This window comes from Schistocerca piceifrons, chromosome 9 (genome assembly GCF_021461385.2).
Source record: "Schistocerca piceifrons isolate TAMUIC-IGC-003096 chromosome 9, iqSchPice1.1, whole genome shotgun sequence".
NCBI lineage: Eukaryota > Metazoa > Arthropoda > Insecta > Orthoptera > Acrididae > Schistocerca > Schistocerca piceifrons.
The window spans coordinates 207,426,108-207,449,698 of record NC_060146.1 but is presented as its reverse complement, the minus strand read 5'-3'; the positions used below and the strand labels follow the sequence as shown (position 1 = coordinate 207,449,698).

The window sequence follows — 23,591 nt, the reverse complement described above, 5'->3', positions numbered from 1 at the left end:
GTGGTATTGCGATTGCTGTTGAAATATCAATTTTGGTAATAATGTGAGTGATGCATGGTGTACCCTAGTGGCTTGTAACAAATTAACATTACAAGAGGAGAAAAAGCTGGGAGAAGTGTACTCCCTAGAGTGGTGCTACCCCATGGGGCATCTGGAGCTGTTTATAGTCAGAGAGTTTCCACTCTGACTGCATCACTGGGAAGCATGCCATCTGGTGCTATGGGCAAGTCGAAGTAGAATAGGCTGCACGGTGTGCCAGGAAGGTGTCCTTGGAGTGCAGAACCCCTCAGTTTGCTTTAAGAGCAGCAATATTTTTGGGCCAATTATGAGGCAATAGACTGTTTCACAGCAAAGGGAAGTGGGTTGTAACACATCTAATGGTATATATTGTGCTTCCTACACAAAAAAGTGTAAGAAAAGCAACCATATAAAGTGTAAAGATACTTTGTTCTTTACATGATGCTGTCAAAGTGTACTAAATGCTTTCCGAAACACAAACTACTTATCATACCAAAACAATGTTATTGCTAACTTTTTTTTCTCGTGAGCTGTTTGAAGCTTGTGACTTTCAGTATGACTTACGGGTGATGTCATAGCAGCATTTTTACACCACCCTTACCTCACACAATAAAGGAAACCTCAATCAAATCCATAAAAAGTGGAAAAAATGTGAATTTCAGTGGGATATTCATTCAGTGTGGATAGCTAAAATATTTTTCACATGCTACCACAAAGCATCTTCAGGTTTCATGAAAGCGGAAACTTAGTGAAAAAACATACAACACATAATGTCACTCTCAGTTTCATAGTTTTGTAAATAATTATGATCCACACAGGAAAGTAGCATATGAATAAACAAATGAAAAATAAACAAACACAAAACATAATAAAATTACTTACGTATTGGAAACTTTTTTGAAACTATTGTGTGGTATTCTTGTTATGTGATCAGAGTTGTCACAGACAATTCTTGAAATTGTTGCCTTTTTTACTTCATTAATCTGATCTATAAATAAATACAACAAAAATAAATATAATAAATTAGCTGAACAATGGCACTGGATGATTTGAATGCCATATGTTTCTTATTTATTCCCTTTTATGTTTATCCTCACAAATGTAAATAAAAAAATTAAGAATCTATAAAACAACTGTATACTTAAAAACAGTACTGAAAATGTATGGGGCCAACATAATACTTGACAACCATTAATTGATAGCAGTGAGATACTCACAGAAAATCTAATCATGTACAGGGAGAAGACTGGTTTTGTGGGATGGGAGGGTACTGTAGTTGAAGCAGTTAATGAGCATCTTAAATCAGCTGAGATAGAAATTGGGTTGGCATGCACATGAGATGAAACTTATAGTTTGTTCTTTCTATGGGCACCAAACTCAACTGCAGAAGTAAGTGATAACTTAAAAGAAATTCGTGTTATATAGTATTCACGCTTTCACATCATTCTATAATAGATGTAAGAGACTTCAATCACCCAACAATTGATTGTGAAAAGAACAGTTTCATATGTTGTGAATTATTGAGGTGTTCCTATAAAATGATTATAGGAGTTCTGTTTGGAAGTTACCTGGAACAGACAGTTGAGCACCATACCTCTGGTAGAAATATATAAGATTTGTTGATAACAGACAGACTTGATACCTTTTAAGCTGTTAACATAGAGACTGCAGCCAATACAGTTCAGCAATAATGGCTATGATGACATAAAACAAAATTAGCAGGAAAGTTCAGATTTTCAATAAAGTTAACAAAGAGGTTACCCTATATGTCAAGCAAACATAAGAGATTTGATTCTAACAGTATACCTCAGAAAACTGTGGTTCAATTTCAAACAAATAGTCAATCAAACTTTAAAAAAATGGGTACACTGCATAGCAATTAAATGAGATAGATTTCCAGATTGGTATACAGAGAGTATTAGAAAGCTTATTAAAAACAGCTTGTGCTGTTCAATACATACAAAAGAAAATAAAAATCTGCAGATAGGCTGATATTAATTAAAACACATTTAGCTACTGGAAGCAAAACATATGAAGGCTCCAATAAGGACCACAGCAAAATATTTTCAGAAGATCCACTGCAAAACACAAGATATTTTGGCACATGTTGTAGTTGTCACTGACACAAAAAGCATTGTGCAGATGCTTATGGATAGTACAGGAACCAAAACAGAAAATATCAAAATGAAACCAAAATGTTGGATACTGTTTTCAGAGTTACATCTCAAAGAAAGATGTAGAAATATTGCCATCATTCAGAAGTCACACTGTTGCAAACAAGTCATAATAATCAGCACTACTGTTGTTGGAAAGCAGCTTTAGTTGCTCTGCTTACTAAGGCTCCAGGGCTTAAAGGAGTCATTGTCAAGTTCTACACTGGATTTTAGCCCTCTCTCGATGATAAATGACCGCAGAACACTTCATTGGCTGATTTGGGGGAGGGGACCAAACACAGAGGTCATTGATCCCTTCAGATTAGGGTGGGGAAGGAAGTCAGCTGTTCCCTTTCAAAGGAACCATCCCAGCATTTGCCTGCATTTAGGGAAGTAAAGGAAAGTCTCATCACGATGGCCGGATGCAGATTTGAACTGTCGTCCTCTCAAATGCAGTCCAGTGTGCTAAACACAGCACCAACTCACTTGGTGCAGAGAATTTGAGCTGATATGATCCCCGTGCCTGGAAATGAGTACAAGTTGTACCCATCAATTAAAGTGGAAATACAACTGACCCACTGAAATACCACTCTATATCACTCTCATCCCTGTGTTAGGTAATCCTTAAACATACTATGAATTCAAACATTACCACCTACCTGCAACAAAACAATGTTTTCCACAGAAATCAGCATGCATTCTAAAAATGTTGATCATATAGAACTCTACTCATGTTCTAATGTCTACCATAGGTAGAGGAAATAAGGTTTACTCAGTGTTACACCAATGTCTTATGCCAACCTAATTTGAGAACAAACTTTGCTCCTACATGTTTCATGCCCAAAACATTTGAAAACATTGCTTGCATGAGCCAGAGAATATGCCAACATCATCAACAACCTCTTTGATGGTGATTCAGTGAGTTTTCAGAGTGATTTTCTTTGCTTCTTCCACATTGTTTTCAGTAATTGATGTGCTACGGTGTTCAGGGTGGTAATCATTTTCATCTTCTTGACCCTCTTTGAAAACTTTCTGTTCTATAGGATTCAGGTCAGGACTGTACAGGCCAGTCCATTACAGGGATGTTATTGTTGTGTAACCACTACACCACAGGCCATACATTATGAACAGGAGCTCAATCATGTTGAAAACATCAGTTGCCACCCCTGAATTGCTCGTCAACAGTGGGAAGTGAAAAGGTGCTTAAAACATCAATGTAGGCCTGCGCTGTGACAGTGCCAGGGGGGAAAAGAAAAAAAATGGGTGCAAGCCCCCTCTATCAAAAATACAACCACATCGTAACACCACTGCTTCTGAATTTTATTATTGGCACTACACATGCTGGCATATGACGTTCACCAGGCATTCGCCATACCCACACCCTGTCATCGGATTGCCACATTGTGTACCATTATTTGTCACTACACACAATGTTTTCCACTGTTCAGTCATCCAATGTTTATGCTCCTTACACCATGTGAGGGATCATTTGGAATTTACTGGTGTGATGTGTGGCTTATGGGCAGCCACTTGACCGTGAACGTTTTCTCACCTCCCGCCTCACTGTCATAGTACTTGCAGTGGACCCTGATGCAGTTTGGAATACCTGTGTGATGGTCTGGATAGATGTCTGCCTATTACACATCATGACTCTCCTCAACTATTGGTGGTGTCTGTCAGTCAACAGATGAGGTTGGCCTGTATGCTTTTGTGTTGTATGTCTCTCTTCACGTTTCCACTTCACTATCACATTGGAGTGGACCTAGGGATGTTTAGGAATGTGGAAATCTTGCATACAGACACATGACACAAGTGACACCCAATCACCGGACCACATTCAAAGTCTTTGAGTTCCATGGTGTACCCCATTCGACTCTCTTTGGTGTCTAATGACTACTGTGTCACTGATATGGAGTACCTGGCAGCAGGTGGCAGCACAATGCACATAATATGAAAAACGTATGTTTTAGTGGGTGTCTGGATACTTTTGATCACATAGTGTATACCTTGAACCATTCCACATCCCTTAAGATTCTCCTTATTGATGGGATCAATGAAGCACAATGAATGAGTGAATGAACGAATGAATGAATGAATGAATGACTCAGCAACAATGACACACTGCGGTTGCATGGCCCATACTTTACTCTTTCTGACAGAACTGACTGGTTGAGTGTGTATCTGACGCATACAGCTGTCAGTTAATATTGCCACCATCATAGTTACAGTGCTCATGTCACTTATACACCAAGAATAGAATCTGTCTCAGAACGCTTTGGACAGCTAACATATGCTACAACCCGTACTGTTTCCCTCACTGTTACTATAAGAGGTGATCAAGAAGTTTCCGTAGCATAGAAACAACAACTCAGCTACACATTTATAATGCACATATACCTGCAAACATGTGAAGTGTGTGGCAGTGGGTACCTAGCATGGTACCACATGTTCGAGTTTCTTACTGTTCCAGTTGCTCATGAAGAACACAAAGGGAAACTGGTTAAATGCCTATGTGTGCTGTAATTAGTATGATCATTTTACATATCATGAGAATCTGTTTAGAAAACTCCAAGAACCATTTTACAGGGCAGAAGCTATGAATGTTCTTAGGGCCCCCATTCATCTATCCCACAGACAAAATTAGGGAGGAAATACATACAAAATTAGGTGAATAACAGCTTGCACCGTGGTGTACAAGAGGTCTTTTTTTCCACACTCCATCCTTGCAATATGGCAGATCAGGAAATGGTATAGCAAAGTGACTGATGCCAATATTGGTGTATGAGGGAAGATAGGAAAGTAATGCACAGGAATTTTATTACAAAAAAGTTTAGTAGGTAGCAAAAAAAGAAAATTGAACTTACATTTTTACCTACTTTTCTGCAATCACCACATTTCTCCCATTGTGGTACCAGTTACAATATTCCCTGTTCATTGAAGTCCATTTGGCTGGAGTACAGCTATCTGTGGACTGCCGGTTTCATTTCCGCAAAGCATTGGTCATCCAGGAATTTCTTTGTGGTATCAAACAGATGAAAGTCTGATGGTGTACAGCCTGGATATTATCGCTGATTCTGAAGCACCTCCCACCAAGATTTGGCAATTTACTCATGAATAGGAAAAGCAACATGGGGGTCAGCATTGTCATGAAGAAGTTTGACCCAGTCATTGTTAATATAGTGTAGTAGTGCACCCATGACTCATCACCAATGACGATTCTTTTCAGAAACGTGCCCTTCTGTAGTGTAATGTTAAATGGTCAAAGCCTTCCATTATTTGGTTGTACTTGTGGTTGTCTTTCAGGTGCTTAGGCACCCAGTGAGCATCAAATTTACGAAATCTCAATGTGTAATGAACAATGTCATACACTACAACATGGAACTGCTGTGATAAGGTTTGCAGTTGTACAGGCCATTTATTCAAAACAGCTGCCTAAATGGCTCCAACATTCTGTAGGTTTGCACCTGTTACCAGCTGCTCAGAGCGTGGTGAATCACTGAGGTTCACATGGCGCTCTTGGAAGGATGCACACCACCTGGAGTCATTGCTGTGGTCCATACAGTCATTCTCATGCAAGCCATCTTGTGGTTTTACAGTGAAGAGCTCACTGACCCGTGCTCGGAGCACAAGGAAGTTCCTAGAAGGTTGTTCAATAGAGAGCAGAAAAAGTGAAAATCTGAGGACACAAGATCAGTGCAGGCACTGCTGTGGGGGAGCTTCATTTTATGCAGTCTTCCTGATAAAATGCACATATAAAAATAAATAACACTATTGTAGTTTTCAGAACTATTAGTTCCTTCCTTGGGAAGGAGTTGTGGATTGATTCGGAAAGATTAGAAAGGAAAGGCAGATCAGCTGGACACCAAGACAGAAGGGATATATGAGTTGTGAAGAAGATGGGCGACAGTTATGTTACTGAACTTATAAACCCAAACAATGAATTACATGTTCTGTAGGTCACCTTAATGATACTTTTATCAAATGATGTGGACTGAACTACGTGCACACATGTCCAAAGAAATAGGCACTGTGGCGACTACAGCTTTTATGAAATGTATTCACAGTTGTGGAGATGAAGAATCATCAGCTGTATAAGGCAATGCCAGCAATGAAAATTTGTGCCAGACTGGGACTCGAACCCAGATTTCCCACTTTCTGTGAACTGTCATTGAAAGGTGCTGCCTGGTATTGGCAGATAAATATGATATTGCATTGCCTGTGCTGTTGAGAACAAAGAAGCAATGTCCCTTCAGACAGTGTGCATGCCCAAATGAACCATCCATCATTCTTCTTAACAACACAGGCGCTGCAGTATCGTGTCATTTATAGTCCTAAACATGAAACTTCACCTAACAATTAAATTTAAAAAAAGGGTAAGAAAGAGAGCATACTACCAGTTTTTAAACAATGAGTTGTCCAGGATGAATGTTTTAGATTAGATTTAAAATTTGCTTTGTTACCTGTCAGGCATTTTGTATTACTGAAGAAGAATAGAAAAAAATTTTGCTGCATATAGAACTCCTTTCTGAGCTGCTGGCAACTACAGCATTGCAATAACTGTCAATTTTTCCTCTAGAGTTGTAGGTGTTGACATCACTGTGGTTCCCAAGTTGTGATGGATTATTTATGATGAAATACATGTATTGTGATGGTCCAGTTAAAACAGCTAACTCCATGAAGAGATGCCTATGTGATGACTGTAGGTAAACACCACATAATATACTTACTGCTAGGTTTTGTGCACTTGATACTTTCATATTCATATTTACTCACCTTTAAACATTTTACATGTAATTGGTGTCATATAATAAAACTTACAGATACATTGTACACATCTATATATACATATATTTGACAAAACAAATTGGCTGCATATTATTATATTTCTAATTTTGTAATATATACTCTTTTCACAAAGAATACCAAGAAAATTCAATGTCATTTATCGCTCTCGAAATTCTCGAACTGTGTAAAATACTTTACTTTTTATCCATTTTGCTACTCTTACTTTAAATTTATCTGTGGGCATAGAATGTGTACTTTTGGGTAATTTTTTAAAAAACCAGGGTGCTAGATACCTATAACTGCTGTGAATCTTTGATAGTCTGGCAAATGGGATTTTAATTGTATGGCCATTTCTTGTATTGTGTGAAAGCATTACCATCCTAAGATCAATATTATTTAAATTTTCTTGGCATATATCAGCCAGCTATAAATATACAAGCCAGGGACTGTCATTATAGTTAATCCTTTAAAATGATGCCTGCATGAGTCTCCGGATGGTAGTCCCATAAGGCATCTGATTGTTGTTGTTGTTTTTTTTTTTGCCATTTAAACACAGTCTTTGAAATTGGGCAGTTTCCCCATAGTATAACCCAATAAGCGAGATAAGAGTGGAAGAAAGCAAAGTACGCATATAGTAGGAGTGTTCTACTAACAGAGCCTCTCAGTTTATGTAACAAGAAGATTACATGTGAGAGTTTTTTGCATAGCATGACTGTGTGAGTTTCCCAGTTAAGTTTTCGGTCGATATGGAACCCTAGTAGTTTTACAGATTTGTTTTCATGTTTGGAGGCATTCAAATTAAATACAATATCTTCTGTCTTATTATTAGTTATCTGTAATGAATTTGTGTGAAACCAGCTTGTACATCTGTCCATTGATATTGTTACATTATTCTGTAATTCATCAAAGTTGTTGCCCTAAGTAATTAGCATTTTATCATCTGCATACAGTGCTGTGTCACAAGATAATGAAGAAGGCAAATCATTTATGTAGACGACAAAAAGAAAAGGTCCAAGTACAGAGCCCTGTAGTACTCCTTTGATAACTTGCAAGAATCTGGATGTATTTTCATTTATAGCCACTGTTTGTTTTATATTGCATAAGTAAGATTGCAATAGTTGGAGAGCGCTCTCCCCTATTCTGTAATACTGTAGCTTTCCTATAATAATATTGTGGGATACAGTATGGAATGCTTTTTTAAAGTCCAACAGTCTCATACTAATTACAGATTTATTCTAAAAGGAGTTTATACTTTAGTGACAATGCTCTCTGCTGCCTTCACACTTGAGAGACTAGTTCTGAACCCATACTGTGTGGAACATAGCAGTTTATTATTCGACTCAAAATACTGGCTCATTTGCTGGTGGAAACAGTACTCTATTATTTTTGAAATCATGGAACTAGCGAGAGGGGTTGGTAATTGTCAGGTAAATCTTTATCACCTTTCTTATACACAGGTATGATAACGGAAATTTTTAAACTATCTAGGTAAACACCTTCATTTTATATCTTATTTATTACCCTTGTTAAGGGGATTATTATTTCTTCTCTTATATTTTTTATAACATAATTAGATAAACCATAGTAGTCTTCAGCTCTGGAGTTACTGAGCTTGGCTATTGATTCACTGACCTGTCTAGGAGTTACTAATGCCCATTTAAATTTATCACTCAGCTTTCTGTGTATTGTAGGTAGCAACGCTTCTGCCTTTCTCACATCTTCCTCTATCTTAACATCAGAGACAGGGTTGGCAAAATGTGCATTTAATATAAGTGGAGGAATTTGTATACTGTTTTCTTTCTTTTGGTAGTTTTCTTTCTAGGTGACGAGTTACCCCAGAAAATTATTTGATAAGACATTATCGATAGTAAACGCACAAAATATGTCGGGAGCACAATTTGTTTGTTTCTGAGCAAAAGTCCATCGAGAGCAAATGCAACTGAATTTAATTGTTTGAGCAACCACTAATATAATTGTTCCAGCTCAGGTTTTAATCAGTTTAAGTTTTCATCAATATGTACAACAAAAAATTTGTATCATTCTACTGTCTTTAGTGACCTCTGTTTGTGTGCTGTGTATGACCCTATTGGTACAGAACTTGATATTGTGGTTTTCCTTGAAATTAAGGGAGAGTCCATATTCAGAGAATCACTTAATAATCCTTTGAAAAACAGCACTAACAATCTCTTCTCTTGCTTCCCCTCTGATGGGATTTATTACAATATAACACCAAAAAATATGCCACCATTGTTAAACATGGAAAAAATTGGAGTAACCAAATGAATTAACTGTACTCTCAATTAAGATTGCAATATAATATGAATACAATTGAGAGCAAGAAAAGGATAGAAGTTTATTTTGTACTTTTAAAGTGATACCAAAGGAACAACAACAGTGTTCCTCATATAAGGAGTATTTTGAACAATACCAATGGACATAAAGTAATGCCTACCCATAGAAAGGAAATAAGAACCCATTTTAGAAATGATTACAAGAAACTAAGAAAACAAAATAAAATAAGAAAAAAATTATCCAGTACCTGATGTGAATGGGTAAGGAGATCTGCCATAATCATAGAAAAATCGGTCTCCACATTTCCAGCGTTTGAATTGCTCCACAAGTATAGTTTCCCTTACATTCAGTGTTTTTTCATTCCTCTTGTCCAACATCACCATGACGAGGTCAACATCATCAGGATGTTCATAAAAGTGCCCCAAAGCCCTGGCATCCTGAAAAAAATTAATAAATAAAAGCTATTTTAAACATCTCAGAAACATAGTCATAAAATACTTTGTTCCCGTGTAGGAGTAAAATTGTTTACAAATTTCTTACCCTGCAACTTACCCCAAAATAACAGTGGGAAATCCAGGACAAAATGGGGACAGTGTAATGAAAAGGCTATATTGCTACTCAGCATACAGAGGAGATGTTGACTCACAGACAGGTACAACAAGCAGATTGCTACACATTGGAGCTTTTGGCCAAGAGGCCTTCTTCTAAGGTAGAAGCACAAACCACACACAAACATTACCACAGTCTCTGGCCACTGAACCTGGACAGCTTTAGCCTCAGTGGCCAGAGACAGTGGCAATGTAAATGTGTGTGTTGTGCTTCTACTTTAGAAGAAGGCCTTTTGGCCAAAAGCTCCAATGAATAGCAGTCTTCTTCTTGTGGTTGCCTGTAGCTCATTGTTTTCTGTACTTGATGAGCAGCAGTCTATTCTAGAATGAGATTTTCACTCTGCAGCGGAGTGTGCGCTGATATGAAACTTCCTGGCAGATTAAAACTGTGTGCCCGACCGAGACTCGAACTCGGGACCTTTGCCTTTCGCGGGCAAGTGCTCTACCAACTGAGCTACCGAAGCACGACTCATGCCCGGTACTCACAGCTTTACTTCTGCCAGTACCTCATCTCCTACCTTCCAAACTTTACAGAAGCTCTCCTGCGAGCCTTGCAGAACTAGCACTCCTGAAAGAAAGGATATTGCGGAGACATGGCTTAGCCACAGCCTGGGGGATGTTTCCAGAATGAGATTTTCACTCTGCAGTGGAGTGTGCGCTGATATGAAACTTCCTGGCAGATTAAAACTGTGTGCCCGACCAAGACTCGAACTCGGGACCTTTGCCTTTCGCGGGCAAGTGCTCTACCAACTGAGCTACCGAAGCACGACTCACGCCCGGTACTCACAGCTTTACTTCTGCCAGTACCTCGTCTCCTACCTTCCAAACTTTACAGAAGCTCTCCTGCGAGCCTTGCAGAACTAGCACTCCTGAAAGAAAGGATATTGCGGAGACATGGCTTAGCCACAGCCTGGGGGATGTTTCCAGAATGAGATTTTCACTCTGCAGCGGAGTGTGCGCTGATATGAAACTTCCTGGCAGATTAAAACTGTGTGCCCGACCGAGACTCGAACTCGGGACCTTTGCCTTTCGCGGGCAAGTGCTCTACCAACTGAGCTACCGAAGCACGACTCACGCCCGGTACTCACAGCTTTACTTCTGCCAGTACCTCGTCTCCTACCTTCCAAACTTTACAGAAGCTCTCCTGCGAGCCTTGCAGAACTAGCACTCCTGAAAGAAAGGATATTGCGGAGACATGGCTTAGCCACAGCCTGGGGGATGTTTCCAGAATGAGATTTTCACTCTGCAGCGGAGTGTGCGCTGATATGAAACTTCCTGGCAGATTAAAACTGTGTGCCCGACCGAGACTCGAACTCGGGACCTTTGCCTTTCGCGGGCAAGTGCTCTACCAACTGAGCTACCGAAGCACGACTCACGCCCAGTACTCACAGCTTTACTTCTGCCAGTACCTTGTCTCCTACCTTCCAAACTTTACAGAAGCTCTCCTGCGAGCCTTGCAGAACTAGCACTCCTGAAAGAAAGGATATTGCGGAGACATGGCTTAGCCACAGCCTGGGGGATGTTTCCAGAATGAGATTTTCACTCTGCAGCGGAGTGTGCGCTGATATGAAACTTCCTGGCAGATTAAAACTGTGTGCCCGACCGAGACTCGAACTTGGGACCTTTGCCTTTCGCGGGCAAGTGCTCTACCAACTGAGGAGAGCTCGCAGGAGAGCTTCTGTAAAGTTTGGAAGGTAGGAGACGAGGTACTGGCAGAAGTAAAGCTGTGAGTACCGGGCGTGAGTCGTGCTTCGGTAGCTCAGTTGGTAGAGCACTTGCCCACGAAAGGCAAAGGTCCCGAGTTCGAGTCTCGGTCGGGCACACAGTTTTAATCTGCCAGGAAGTTTCACAGCAGTCTATTCTTTTCATAATATTACAACAAAACAAATATTTTGTAAGCTTATTCAAAAAGTTACATGAGAATTGATTTCCATAATATATGTTTGTGGATGAAATTTTGAATGCATTGCATGTGGACTACTGGAAGAAGAAATGATGACTCATTACATAAGTACCAAACAGACATTACCTCTTTGCTTTACCGAGAGAGGATGAGACTAGTAACGAAAACTTGACATGGTCGTACTAAGCTGAAAATCAGCAAAAGTTGTATTAGTTACTGAGAAAAGCATAATAATAATTGTGAGTGTGATTTACCTAAATATTCTGCTTTCCTCATTCTTGTCCAGACCTACCTCTTGTTTCATCCACAATGTACTGTTTACTGATGTGGTTATCCCTAATCTTACGTCCTTTGTGTAACTTCAACTCTCCAGAGAAGACAATGTATTTAATTTTCAATCTTCTTGCATTGCCTGTATTTTGCGATGTTTCAATTTTAATATATCATTAACACAATGAGACTTTTTTTTTAAAAAAAAACTCTGTACAGAGGAGAGTTCTGTTGTCATTCTCACAGCATTTGCATCTACTTAATTTTCAACACTGACTTTACTTATTATTACAATGACACCCCTATTTGGGCAAGCAATTTTGATGGCTGCACGTCAAGGATAAGGGGTTACCTATATCTTAAGGTTGCATTTTGCCCATACTCTATCTGAATAAAGAAAGCATTTTAGATAAATGATTACTAAAGAGCATTTTAACAGTGCAATGTGATGATTTTGACATTAGGTTGGCATGATGACTATACTTAATCTAATGATGCAATGTTTAACAATTTCCAACAACAAAAAAGAATATGGAATAGCCAATGTACAAACCTCATATGCCATAAGATCACTGAAGTCTTCAAATTTCTCAGCTCGGGGTAGCCCAATTAATTCCCGATAATCATTGTAGCTTCCCAAGCCAGAATCTCTTCCTCCTAATATATCAAATGTAGAAAGACCTTGGCCATATTCCCCATCTCCTTTGAATAGGTTCCTGTCAAGCTGAAATTGTTTACATTATATTAATTATAGCAGTCATGTATCATTAATGTATGCAAATTAGTAACACATAAATTTTGTAATAAATTTGGATTTTTAAAATCTGTCACAAACAGCATTTTATTTGTTCACATTTAAATTTATTCATGTGTTCAAAAAACTCTTTGTAGAAAAGCCAGAATGTAATGGAAGAGTAAATGTAATGAGTTTTGTGAGATGCTAATGACTTTTTTTTACAAAAGCTTTATGGCATTATTCACATGATTAAAATTCAATATTGTTAAGAAACAAATAGTTTTGCTGTAAAATTCAGTATTATTGGACTACTTAAATGACATTTTTGGTGAAAATATTATTTGGGAACTTTTCAATTATTTGTAATATTTTGCTGAGGTTTGCAATACTAAGTTATCATATTTAATATTTTACTAATATTTAGAGAATTTCATAAATTTTAGGTGGGAAGTCCAGTGTGGATACAACACTAGTCAAAATATGATTTGTAAAAATGGAAGTTTATAACTTTTAAAGCTTATTAATAAACATTTTTGAAATGAAAAATAATTTGTGCCCTTGTAAAAGTATTATTACATATAAAAGGCATGTAAATGACAAAAAATTGTATACAGTAAAATTTGTTAACCCTTGACTCATGAGGTGTGGTCTCTCAGACTGCATGAAAATTTTCAAACTCACTCTCCAAGGCCAGTTGAGAGGGAATGCTTCTATACTCCCCCTACCCTCCATAAATTGCCACCCCTATGATGTTTTGTTGCTGGTTGCATTATTGCCTTCTGTGTTTATTGTTGAGACTTGTCATTAATAGGTGCTGGAGTCTCCTACTGCATGACTCGTGACCTACATGCCTGTTTTCTTCAGCACAGTACCGTATAGCCCAAAATGTGTTGGCACGAATGTGTCATTTTTAACTTTCCTGAGTTTGATGAAATTGTTAGTCAGTCAATGGAGGAAGGTGTCAGTGATATAGATCGGGAAATAAACAAAAAAGACAATGATTTTACATTAGCCAGTGATCACAGTCCTGCTATCGAAAAAGAGTATCATTCAGAGGAAGAACTTTGGGAAAGCTGCAATGGAGGTCAGTCTGTTTCTTCAATGAAATATTTAAAGTGTCTGTTAAATTCAAATGTGTTCTGAATGGTGATAAAAATGTAGTTCCTAGCAATGAATGTCAATTTGACAGACTTTCTTTTTGTACCTTTTGGTTGGAATTTTTATGTGCTAATTTAAACCCTAGAATTTAGTTTTATTTGGAAATTTATTTGCTACAGAGATTGCATAATTTTTCACAATGTAAAATTCAGTACTCTAACAGTATTTATCTGTACTATTTAAAAGAACCACACAAAATTATGTTCTTACATGTGATAAATAGTAAAATTCTGCAGACTTTGTTTAGTGCAATAAAATAAACTAGAAGTATTTATGAAACACTTAAATAATTGTAAAAATAAATATTATATAGCATAAATTAGAAATTTCAAATGATTTTTGCCTTAAATCTCGGTTCAAACATAGGGGTCCCAGAGACCGCACCTTGTGGTATACATTACAGAAAAGTCACCTCGTGAGTTAAGGGTTAATGTATCTGTAGCACCACAAGGTTTTTAGATACCAGCAGAACTGATGTGTAAGTGATCAGTTGGACTGACAGAGTATGTGAAATGATGCATATAGGCCTATTAAGTCTCTGGACATATCAAGGGGTGGGGGACTGCATTTGGCTATGTAACAATGAAGTGCTATGTAAAAGAAAATTGAAGTTCAGAAACTCTGTGGTCCACTGGCTGTGCCATGGGACTGAAATTGGAAAATCATAATATAGTACTCAGTGCAAAATAGGACTGTAATCTATGAAGAGGAAATAGTTTAGACATAAATGACAGGTGTGGATTCTGAATCTCAAAGAAATTTGATGAGTACTGAACCTGCTACTAAACGAATATATTTAATAATGTTCAGTTAGTGTTTCACAGGAATATAAATGTAACCATGCCAACCCTGGCCCCTCCCCAACTTCTAAAAAATGAAACCAACCTAATTAAGACATAGTTCTTTAGAGTAGCTAGATTATTAAATTAGGACAAAAAAAATATGAGAGAAAAAATATCAAAATAAAACAATCATAACACTAATGATTATACAGGTATATGTCAGACTTATAACTGACTATCTTCAAAGATGGAACATTGTTGTCAAATGTATACAATGTTATGTTGATTATAAATAATCACTCATTCTTACAGCACATAGTTAACTTGTTCTATATTAGAAAGTCTTCATGCAGATTTTAAGCTATCAGTAACAGGTGAACAGCAACTACTAAATATAAATGAAGAAGCATCAACATTTTTCAGAATAATAGCACAAATTGTTTACAACCGTTAAACAATACTTGGCTATTAATTACACTTTCTAACTGCAGCCCCTCCTTGTTTACCTTAACTTGTTACTTATCCCTCCTGGTATGATGTATAGAACATGATGAGTAAATAAAGAAGGGAAGGAGGGTGGAAGAAGATTGGGGCGGAGGTTTTACCAGCATGCAAAAAAATCATACAGTTTCCTATTTCTTAGTTTGGATGCTTCTTTTCAAGATATGTAGAGCATGAAAAGAAAACAAAGAGAGGTAAAAGCAATACATTGGTGCGTATTTAAAACCACATAACGGAATCAATTTAACAAATGAGAACTACTCTACACAGGAAACAAAGAACACATGAACATGGCTCTGCTGAAAGAGACCAGTTTAGTGTTGAGTCACGCAAAAAATGTGAGCTCAGTAATAAAGTGAAAGTGATGTTTTACAGCTTACATGTAAATCAGCTGAAGTAACAAGTTCTGACACACATACCTCATAGTCTGTGTATTTATCATCCTTTGCAGTAGGTTGTTGTGCCATACCAAGGAATATCTGATCCAAATGATCACCCTGAGTGATTATTTCTGGCCTATCCAACCAGTTAGTAATTTTTCGACTTCTAAATGGACATCCTATACCTTTGTACAGCCTGCAAAATGTGGCTCAATTAGTCTGATGTACAAATAAAGAAGTCCATATAATTTTCAAGTCTTACATGATGCATTCTTTATAAGTAAGAATACATCACAGAGTAATATAAATGTAATTCATCATTAGAAGATACATGTAAATAATTATAACATAAAAATCCACATGTGTAAGAACAGTCTTTATCAAACTCTCCTTCTAGGAAGCTCAAATATTATTTGATCAGAGATATTGCTTGGAACCAGTTTTGATTTTAGGTAATTAAAAGAATGCAGAATGATAGTGGGTCCACTTTTGTTCTTATTACACAAACTGATCTGCCATGTATAGGAACATGGAAAAATATAGATAGTTCTTAATATCAAGTATCTTCATCTCAATATTGACTGTTTTTGCACAATAGTTTTTAACTGATACTCCCACTCATATCAGTATTTTATAGGAGATATTTTAACGAATAATCCTAGTAATGATTTACTACTGTTTGATTATTTACCTCAAATTTTGCTTCTATGATTCAGTTCCAACACATTCAACAAATCAACATGCAAGCACCAACAGGCCTACAATTGAATGAGTGGTATGCATCCACATGACACAGTGAGTGTACAAAAGCATCTGCCAAATTTTGTCACAGTTTGTTCACTTGGAATCCCCTAGTGTTCTGAGTATGAAATATTTATTTTAGCATTGTTGCCAAAAAAAAAAAAAAAAAAAAAAAAAAAAAAAAAAAAAAAAAAAAAACCTTAAGCACAAGAGTTACTGCTGGAGTGAGTTGGCACCACATCCACACGCAAATCATCTAATTCCCATAAATTCCAGGGATGAGGACAATGAGCTCTGGCACCATGTGGTGAGTTGTGGAGGGGGGTGGGGGGGGGGGGGGTGCAGTGCATCAGCATCAATTGGAATTCACCACTGTGGTCTTTGAGTCATTCCATCACACTACTGTCCCTGTGATATGGTGCATTAACTTGTTGAAAAATGCCACTGCTGTTGGGATACTTGGTAGTAATGAAGGGGTGTACATGTCTGCAACCAGTGTACAATACTCCTTGGCCATACGGTGCCTCGCATGAACTCCACTGGTCTCACAGATAACCACACCGATGTTACCCGGAGCGTAATGGAGCCATTGCCAGCTAGTCTCCATCGTGCAGTACAGGTGTCGAGGAGCTGTTCCTCTGGAAGATGACAGATTTGGCCCTCCCGTCAGCCGTCAGCATGATGAAGAATGTAACAGGATTCATCAGATCATGCAACACTGAACCATTGTGCCAATGTCCAGTGCCAGTAGTCACATGCCCATTTCAGTCACAGTTTCCGAAATCACAGTGTTAACATTGCACAGGCACGGGTCATTGTCTGCAGAGGCCCGTCGTTAGGAGTGTTTAGTGCACTGTGTGTTCAGACACTTCTGTAAACTGTCCAGTTAAGTCCGATGTTAGTTTCATCACAGTTCACTGACTGTCTCGTTTTACCAGTCTGCCCAGCTTATGACATCCGAGATCTGTAATGAGGGGTGGCCACTGCCCGATCCCAGAATGTCTGGATGTGGTTTCACCCTGTTTTTGCCACATGTTAAAGACACTCACCACAGCAATCCTCAAACACCTGACAAGTCATGCACGTTTCTGAAATGCTCGTACCGAGCCCTTGGGCCATTACTATCTGCCCTTGGTCAAACTCAGATAGATCACACACTCTCCTCATTCTACACAAGGACAGCACACTCACTGATACTCTGTGTGTGTGTGTGTGTGTGTGTGTGTGTGTGTGTGTGTGTGTTTGTGTGTGTGTGTGTGAGTGTGTGAGTGTGTGCGCGCGTGAGCGTATGACTACCAGTTATTCCTCGCCAGGTGATGCTGCTAGCATGTTGGATGATTTTGTTTCGATAGTAGGCTGGTGATCGTCGTGTTCTGGCTGGTCAGTGTGTAGCATGGTCTGCACATATAACTTATTTATATCAACTTTCCTTCAGCTAGTTAGCTCCTGAAAGTTATCGGCAGTAGCAGGAAGCAGTCTAGAAGTGTAAAAACACTTTATTATACCTGCCAACATGTGTTCATGACTAGCTCAATTATTATACATGTACTTGTAGATTCCATCACTAATAACAGCATAGAAACACTGCAGCAGAGTTACATGTTAAATGTTACTTGAATTACAGTGTTTAAGAATAAAAAGCTGGAATGTGCTGTTGTCACAAAATAATACCTGAGTCTCAAAGTAGTCCAGTTTTATTACATGATATAATTTGTAACGCAGAAGTTTCAGAGCTTAGACATTTAGTACCATTTTCATGAACACTGTTTTTGCTTATTTGAGTCATAATAATCACTAATAACCAAAGTAAATGTGTGAAAAATACATAGCAAGTAAATGTATTATAAAGCTGCTGCTTCTGTGCTTAGCTGATTAACAGTTTCCTAAAGCATGCTCGAGGGTATATGACACAGATAATCTGTTTTGGATATTTTTGTGCAATGAATACCTAATGTCCAAGTGTTGAATAGCACCAGAAAATAATTTCCATTTGATATTAATGAAATGTAAAATTTAAAGTATACCAACCTGCTGGCCTTTTACTGAAATGAAATTTTTTATTGAGTTAGAAGATTTGTAATGTATGATTTCCAACCTAAGCTCTTATTGGTATCAATGCCCAGAGACTTTGAATTTTCTTATTACCATATAGATCAATTTTTATTTTGATTTAAGAACTTATTTATAACTTCTATCTTTTTAATTAAAAAAAAATCTTCTCTGAAGTTTTATTGGATTTATGTGGTTTGGAACCAGTGGTATAGAAAGTGTCTATAAATGTTGGCACAAAGATGACTAACATCTTATGTTTTTTTAACATTTAATGGCACATTTGCAAAAAGAAAATATACAACTGACCATAACTTACCGCATGTTACCTTGAACGATTCCATGGAACATTCGGTAAACTGCTTCTGTAAATTCTGTAAGTGTAGCTGGATTTGTAGAGGCATTGTAACCATAACTGAAGCCTGTGTCCCTTGATGTGATATTATATTTTGCCAACCAGTCCTCACCTGTAATCAGGTCAGGTTCGTTTGTGGTCAGGGAACGTATCATCACATAGGTGAGATGATACCTTATAGCCAACAATAATGGTGACAAAGTTGTGATTTTAAGCTTATACATAATATTTACAGTGTTTCCAAGTTAAGTCATAGATGGTGGTGTCAGTGAGTGGATGAAGGAGGCAGGGGAAAGTGGTGGGGTAAAGAAGTAGCTTACCATCTAATAAAAGCTCTTTCTGAAGGTTGGCATAGCTGCTGTGTTATGTATTTCAAAGTTGCACCAGCTCAAAGATAAAATTTCTCAGCTTAACAGATAAAGGCAGCTTTTTAGGTAAAACATGGAATTTATTTTATGCTTTTTATGCAACATAGGTTTGGTAAGGAGACACCATACCTGATATGATTTAAGGTAGGTATCCCACACACCCATCAACAGCTGCCACAACTTCTTTGTTGGACTGAAAACATCTTCTTCCAATCCAGAAATTTCTTTAAATGTTGATATGGATGGAAGTGTCTGACAGTGCCAAGACTGGTAAACAGTTTGGAGTTTAACATGATTTTCAACTAAAATCCTTCATATCCTCCAATTGTATCAAGAGCACTGTCCCGAAGAGGAATAATTTTTCTCTATTCATTACCCACACCTGTTTCTTGTTCATTCATCCATCCATGCATTCATCCATTCATTCATCAATCCATCCATGCATCATTTCTGAAGAACCCAGAATGAAGGAGTGTGGTCAGGAACACAGAACAAGTTCCTAGTACATTGGTGTGTGTGTGTGTGTGTGTGTGTGTGTGTGTGTGTGTGTGTGTGTGTGTGTGTGTGTGTGTGTGTGAATACAGAACAGCACAATTCAATTTGTCAGCAATCTGGGGGTGTACAGGGTGTGAAATGAAGTACACATAGTTGTTAGTTCTGGCACCAGCAATGGCTTCAACCTATCGAGGCATCAAGTCTTAGAGCTTACCATCGATGACACGAAATATCCCATAAATAAAACTTCGGCAGCAATATGAGTTCAGCCCTTTTGCAGGAAGGAATATCTTTTCATCTCTAGCCGCCTGGAGTTTCACTGTGAGTGATTGTACTATGTATGTATGATCTTTCTGTATGGTCCATTATCAGCAATGAATTCATGTTTACTGCTCTAAGGCCTGTGTTACACAATCATATTTCTTTGTCAAAGCTGATATGTCAAATATTTATGTCAAAGACATTTATGGTGTAAAAGGGAACTTTGTCAAATTGTACCTGTCACCAAATAAAGATGATCAAATCTAGGGCCTTGCTGTAGATTTTATCATAAAAGTCACTTGTCTTCTGTTCACTGCAATGTGAAGTGTTACCACTTGGAGCGCTAATATTGCTGCAGTGTTCTGTCACTGGTAGTGTGTTTGTAAACATGGCTGCGAAGTTTAATTTTTCTGTGCTGTCAACTACAAAATTAATAGAAATGTATAAAGCTGATGAGGCACTTTACAATGTGAGGCACCTTGAGTACAGAAATAGATTAAGAAGAATGGAGAGCCACAAAAGAGTTGCGGAGTAGCCATGAGATACGGCCTGGGTGCATCGCTGACGACATGGCCTCTGCTCAAGCTACTCTCACAAGAAAGCAAAAGTATGTATCAACATACTTATTTCATTTATATATATAATTTTTTTCTGAGCTCTCCAGTCCTCTTAATCTATCTTTGTACTCAGGATGCCTCACACTGTAAAGCACTTTATCAGATTTATACATTTCTATTAATTTTGTAGTTGTGGGAAAGAAATTGTAATTATTACTTTGATCTACAATAAAAATAGTTTTTAATGCACATGAAGTGTATTGAACATTTATTTACTTTCAGATATTGTCATTTAGTGCTTTATAAAGAGCTTCACAGATTTCAGGTATTATTTTAGTTAATGTGCACTGTGGTATTCAAGTGCTGTACTGTAACCTAGAGTAACTCTCTCCTACAGCAAGAAATCAGAGTGTTACTATGAGCCTGTCTTCTGCAGATATAGCAGTTCTTAAGTGAGTATCGTGCTTTGTGATATGATGAGACACTTTACTGGGCAAGTACTGAAATGTATGCTCCTCCATCCTTAACTAATTTATGTAAGACTTGACATCCTCCACTTGGAGCTCACGTAACAAATTTTGCTGAACACTTTTATCATCTCGTTGTAAAACTCGTGGCTTCACCCAAGTATGTTTTTTTTCCCCCTGCTTCTCTTCCAAATGCCCACACAGTGTAGTTGCATTACAAGCAACTGCTGTGCATAATAAGTTGTTGTTGTCAGCCATCTTGAACTTTGATGAAAAATATGATGGTGTGTAATACCCCTTTATAGTGCCATGTAAAATATCTTTGTCAGAGAAATATGATAGTGTAATACCAGCCTAACTAACATCCTGATTCCTTCTGCATGCCTCCTGGCACCAGAATTCCTACAGAGGTGACTCTGCAACAAATAGCAGCATCTATTTCAATGTAACAAGTTTATTTAGTGATAAAATGTTGGCTTCGACTGTGGATTTGTGGTCTTTTTGAACAACTTAGACAGAATGCTGACTTCATGGGCTCACATAATGTTTTCTTCCAACCTGACCAAAAATGGTTCAAATGGCTCTGAGCACTATGGGACTTAACTTCTGAGGTCATCAGTCTCCAAGAACTTAGAACTACTTAAACCTAACCAACCTAAGGACATCACACACACCCATGCCTGAGGCAGGATTCGAACCTGCGACCATGTGGTTGCATGGTTCTGGACTGAAGCACCTAGAACCACTCGGCCACCATCCTGACCAACCTATTGTTGGTGTGAAACATGAAAGTGATGTTCTACTGCATGTTAATGTCAACAGCAACAATATTGGACATGTGTATGAACAATGTGTGGTGTATTTCGACCTCCTTGGTGATTACATTAACAATAGAGTATCTGGACAACCAGTTCATGTCTCTGTGATGACATCTCACGTGTTTTTACAGGTGCATCTGTGTCAGGAATGATCAAGACAAATCTGTTCATAATTTAGTGCAAGGCCCAGCTGGTTACACAATGTGAGAAGGCTCTCAGTTTTCCACCTGCGCCATGCTCAGTCTGTGGGGTCTTGTCCACCGTCAACCTTATACCAAATGTTCCAGCACATCCCAACAGGACTTCTGTGGAGCACATATACAATAATGTTCTCAACTTAAACTGCCAATCTTCAAACTAAACACTCACCAACAGGGTTCGCAGCCACTGAATTCGTACTATACAGTTCTGGAATCGGCAAGGATACGTCCGAATTTGTGGCCCTAGTAAGCGGCATAGGTGATTACATTCACATAATTAGTGCAATTGGAATAACTCCACTTGCAGCATTTTCATCTCTGCTTATTAATAATTTTTCTTCTCAGTAATTGTGCTAATTATCATACTGTTATGTGTACTGTACATATATGGCATGTATCGAAATGCTTGAAAAGCTGAATTAGAATTTGATCCACCAAAATTAATTACACAGTAATTTGCTTTCAGCGTACTGAGTCCAACAATGTAACCAGTTTTCACTTAAGACATATTAATCAGAAATTATTGGTAATGGAACTTTGTACTATCATACGACTTTGCCTACATCATATGAGCTAAAACATATTTGCAAAAGGAGTAAGACCATTCATTATAAAAACTGGCATCCCAACTTCACAGTATTATATTTAATTTTGCATGAAAGTAATTAACATTTGAGATAATTAACACTGAAAATACCATATTGTTATAATTTCTATTACCAATTTTATCTTCTGGCTTGTTAAATTTTGGGGTTTGACAACACACTTTTGGTGCTCTATCTTACTAATTAATTAAGACACTAATTAAGATTTTAAATAATTTATCGTTACGTAAAATAATTAATATGGCACCAGAACTCAGGAGCCAGGTAATCTCACTGCAGAGGCATAAAGTGATTCCATAAACTTTTCTTAATTTCTAGAAAAAAATTATCAATGCCTATAGCACATCCTCAATAGCAATATTGTAAGTAGCTATTTATGAAATGACTGAATAATACCCAAAACAACAATTTATTCATATGCCTCCTTATAAACAGTTGAACGTCACTCAAAGAGAGGGTCACCACATAATCCTGATCATGTTAACACACATGTAACACCTATGCTCCCAGTTTTTGCTCTCACTACAGCTATGTGCATATTGTTTCCGAAAATACGTGTAAAACTCATAAAAAATCATTAATATGGATGCCTAAACTTTCGGGTGATTTCCGTAACTCAAATCTACAGACAAAGGTAGTGACTCAACTGTGATGTGATTGATAGGAAGCATCACCCATCATTCTCATATGAATGGGGTGTTGCTGAACATTGTGACTCTTAATTAATAAGTGGATTAAGTGGGTCATTGCATTGTACTCTCATCCGATAGACTTATGCAAGACAACATTGACTGTGAACTGTGACTTTTTGTGTAAATATTGACAGTGCTTTGTGCCACATTTAACTTGTTAGGACTCTCCTTGATTACTGAACAGTGTTTATTAATGTGTATTTTAATAAGTTTACAATTTGTATGAATATTCCTACTACTGTACCTCTTAGTTATTTTTGAGTTCCAACCTGATAGTAGGCACTAACAATAATCCAAACAATATACTTTTGAAGCTAACATAATGTTTAGAAAATATTCCTGGCCCATCATGTCGGTCACAGGCACAAGGAGACACTGAGACCTGAGCGTATCCATA

General features: G+C 37.8%; 1 protein-coding gene and 3 non-coding genes across 4 annotated transcripts in view; all 4 read right to left on the bottom strand.

Annotated features, from left to right (window-relative positions):
• The window catches only part of LOC124716866 (peroxidase-like), a 101,888-nt gene that overhangs the window by 4,126 nt on the left and 74,171 nt on the right, over positions 1-23,591 (bottom strand). Inside the window, exons 7-11 of the mRNA XM_047243419.1 lie at positions 18,696-18,843; positions 15,626-15,782; positions 12,583-12,753; positions 9,496-9,685; positions 901-1,006 (exon numbers count right to left, since the gene is read on the bottom strand). Of these exons, the coding sequence (XP_047099375.1) occupies positions 901-1,006; positions 9,496-9,685; positions 12,583-12,753; positions 15,626-15,782; positions 18,696-18,843 (772 nt within the window). The remainder of the gene's footprint in view (positions 1-900; positions 1,007-9,495; positions 9,686-12,582; positions 12,754-15,625; positions 15,783-18,695; positions 18,844-23,591) is intronic.
• On the bottom strand, positions 10,247-10,321 carry Trnas-cga. Its single transcript has one exon. It is a non-coding gene; the product is annotated as a tRNA-Ser (tRNA).
• Positions 10,849-10,923, bottom strand: Trnas-cga. Its single transcript has one exon. It is a non-coding gene; the product is annotated as a tRNA-Ser (tRNA).
• Positions 11,150-11,224, bottom strand: Trnas-cga. The gene has a single exon. It is a non-coding gene; the product is annotated as a tRNA-Ser (tRNA).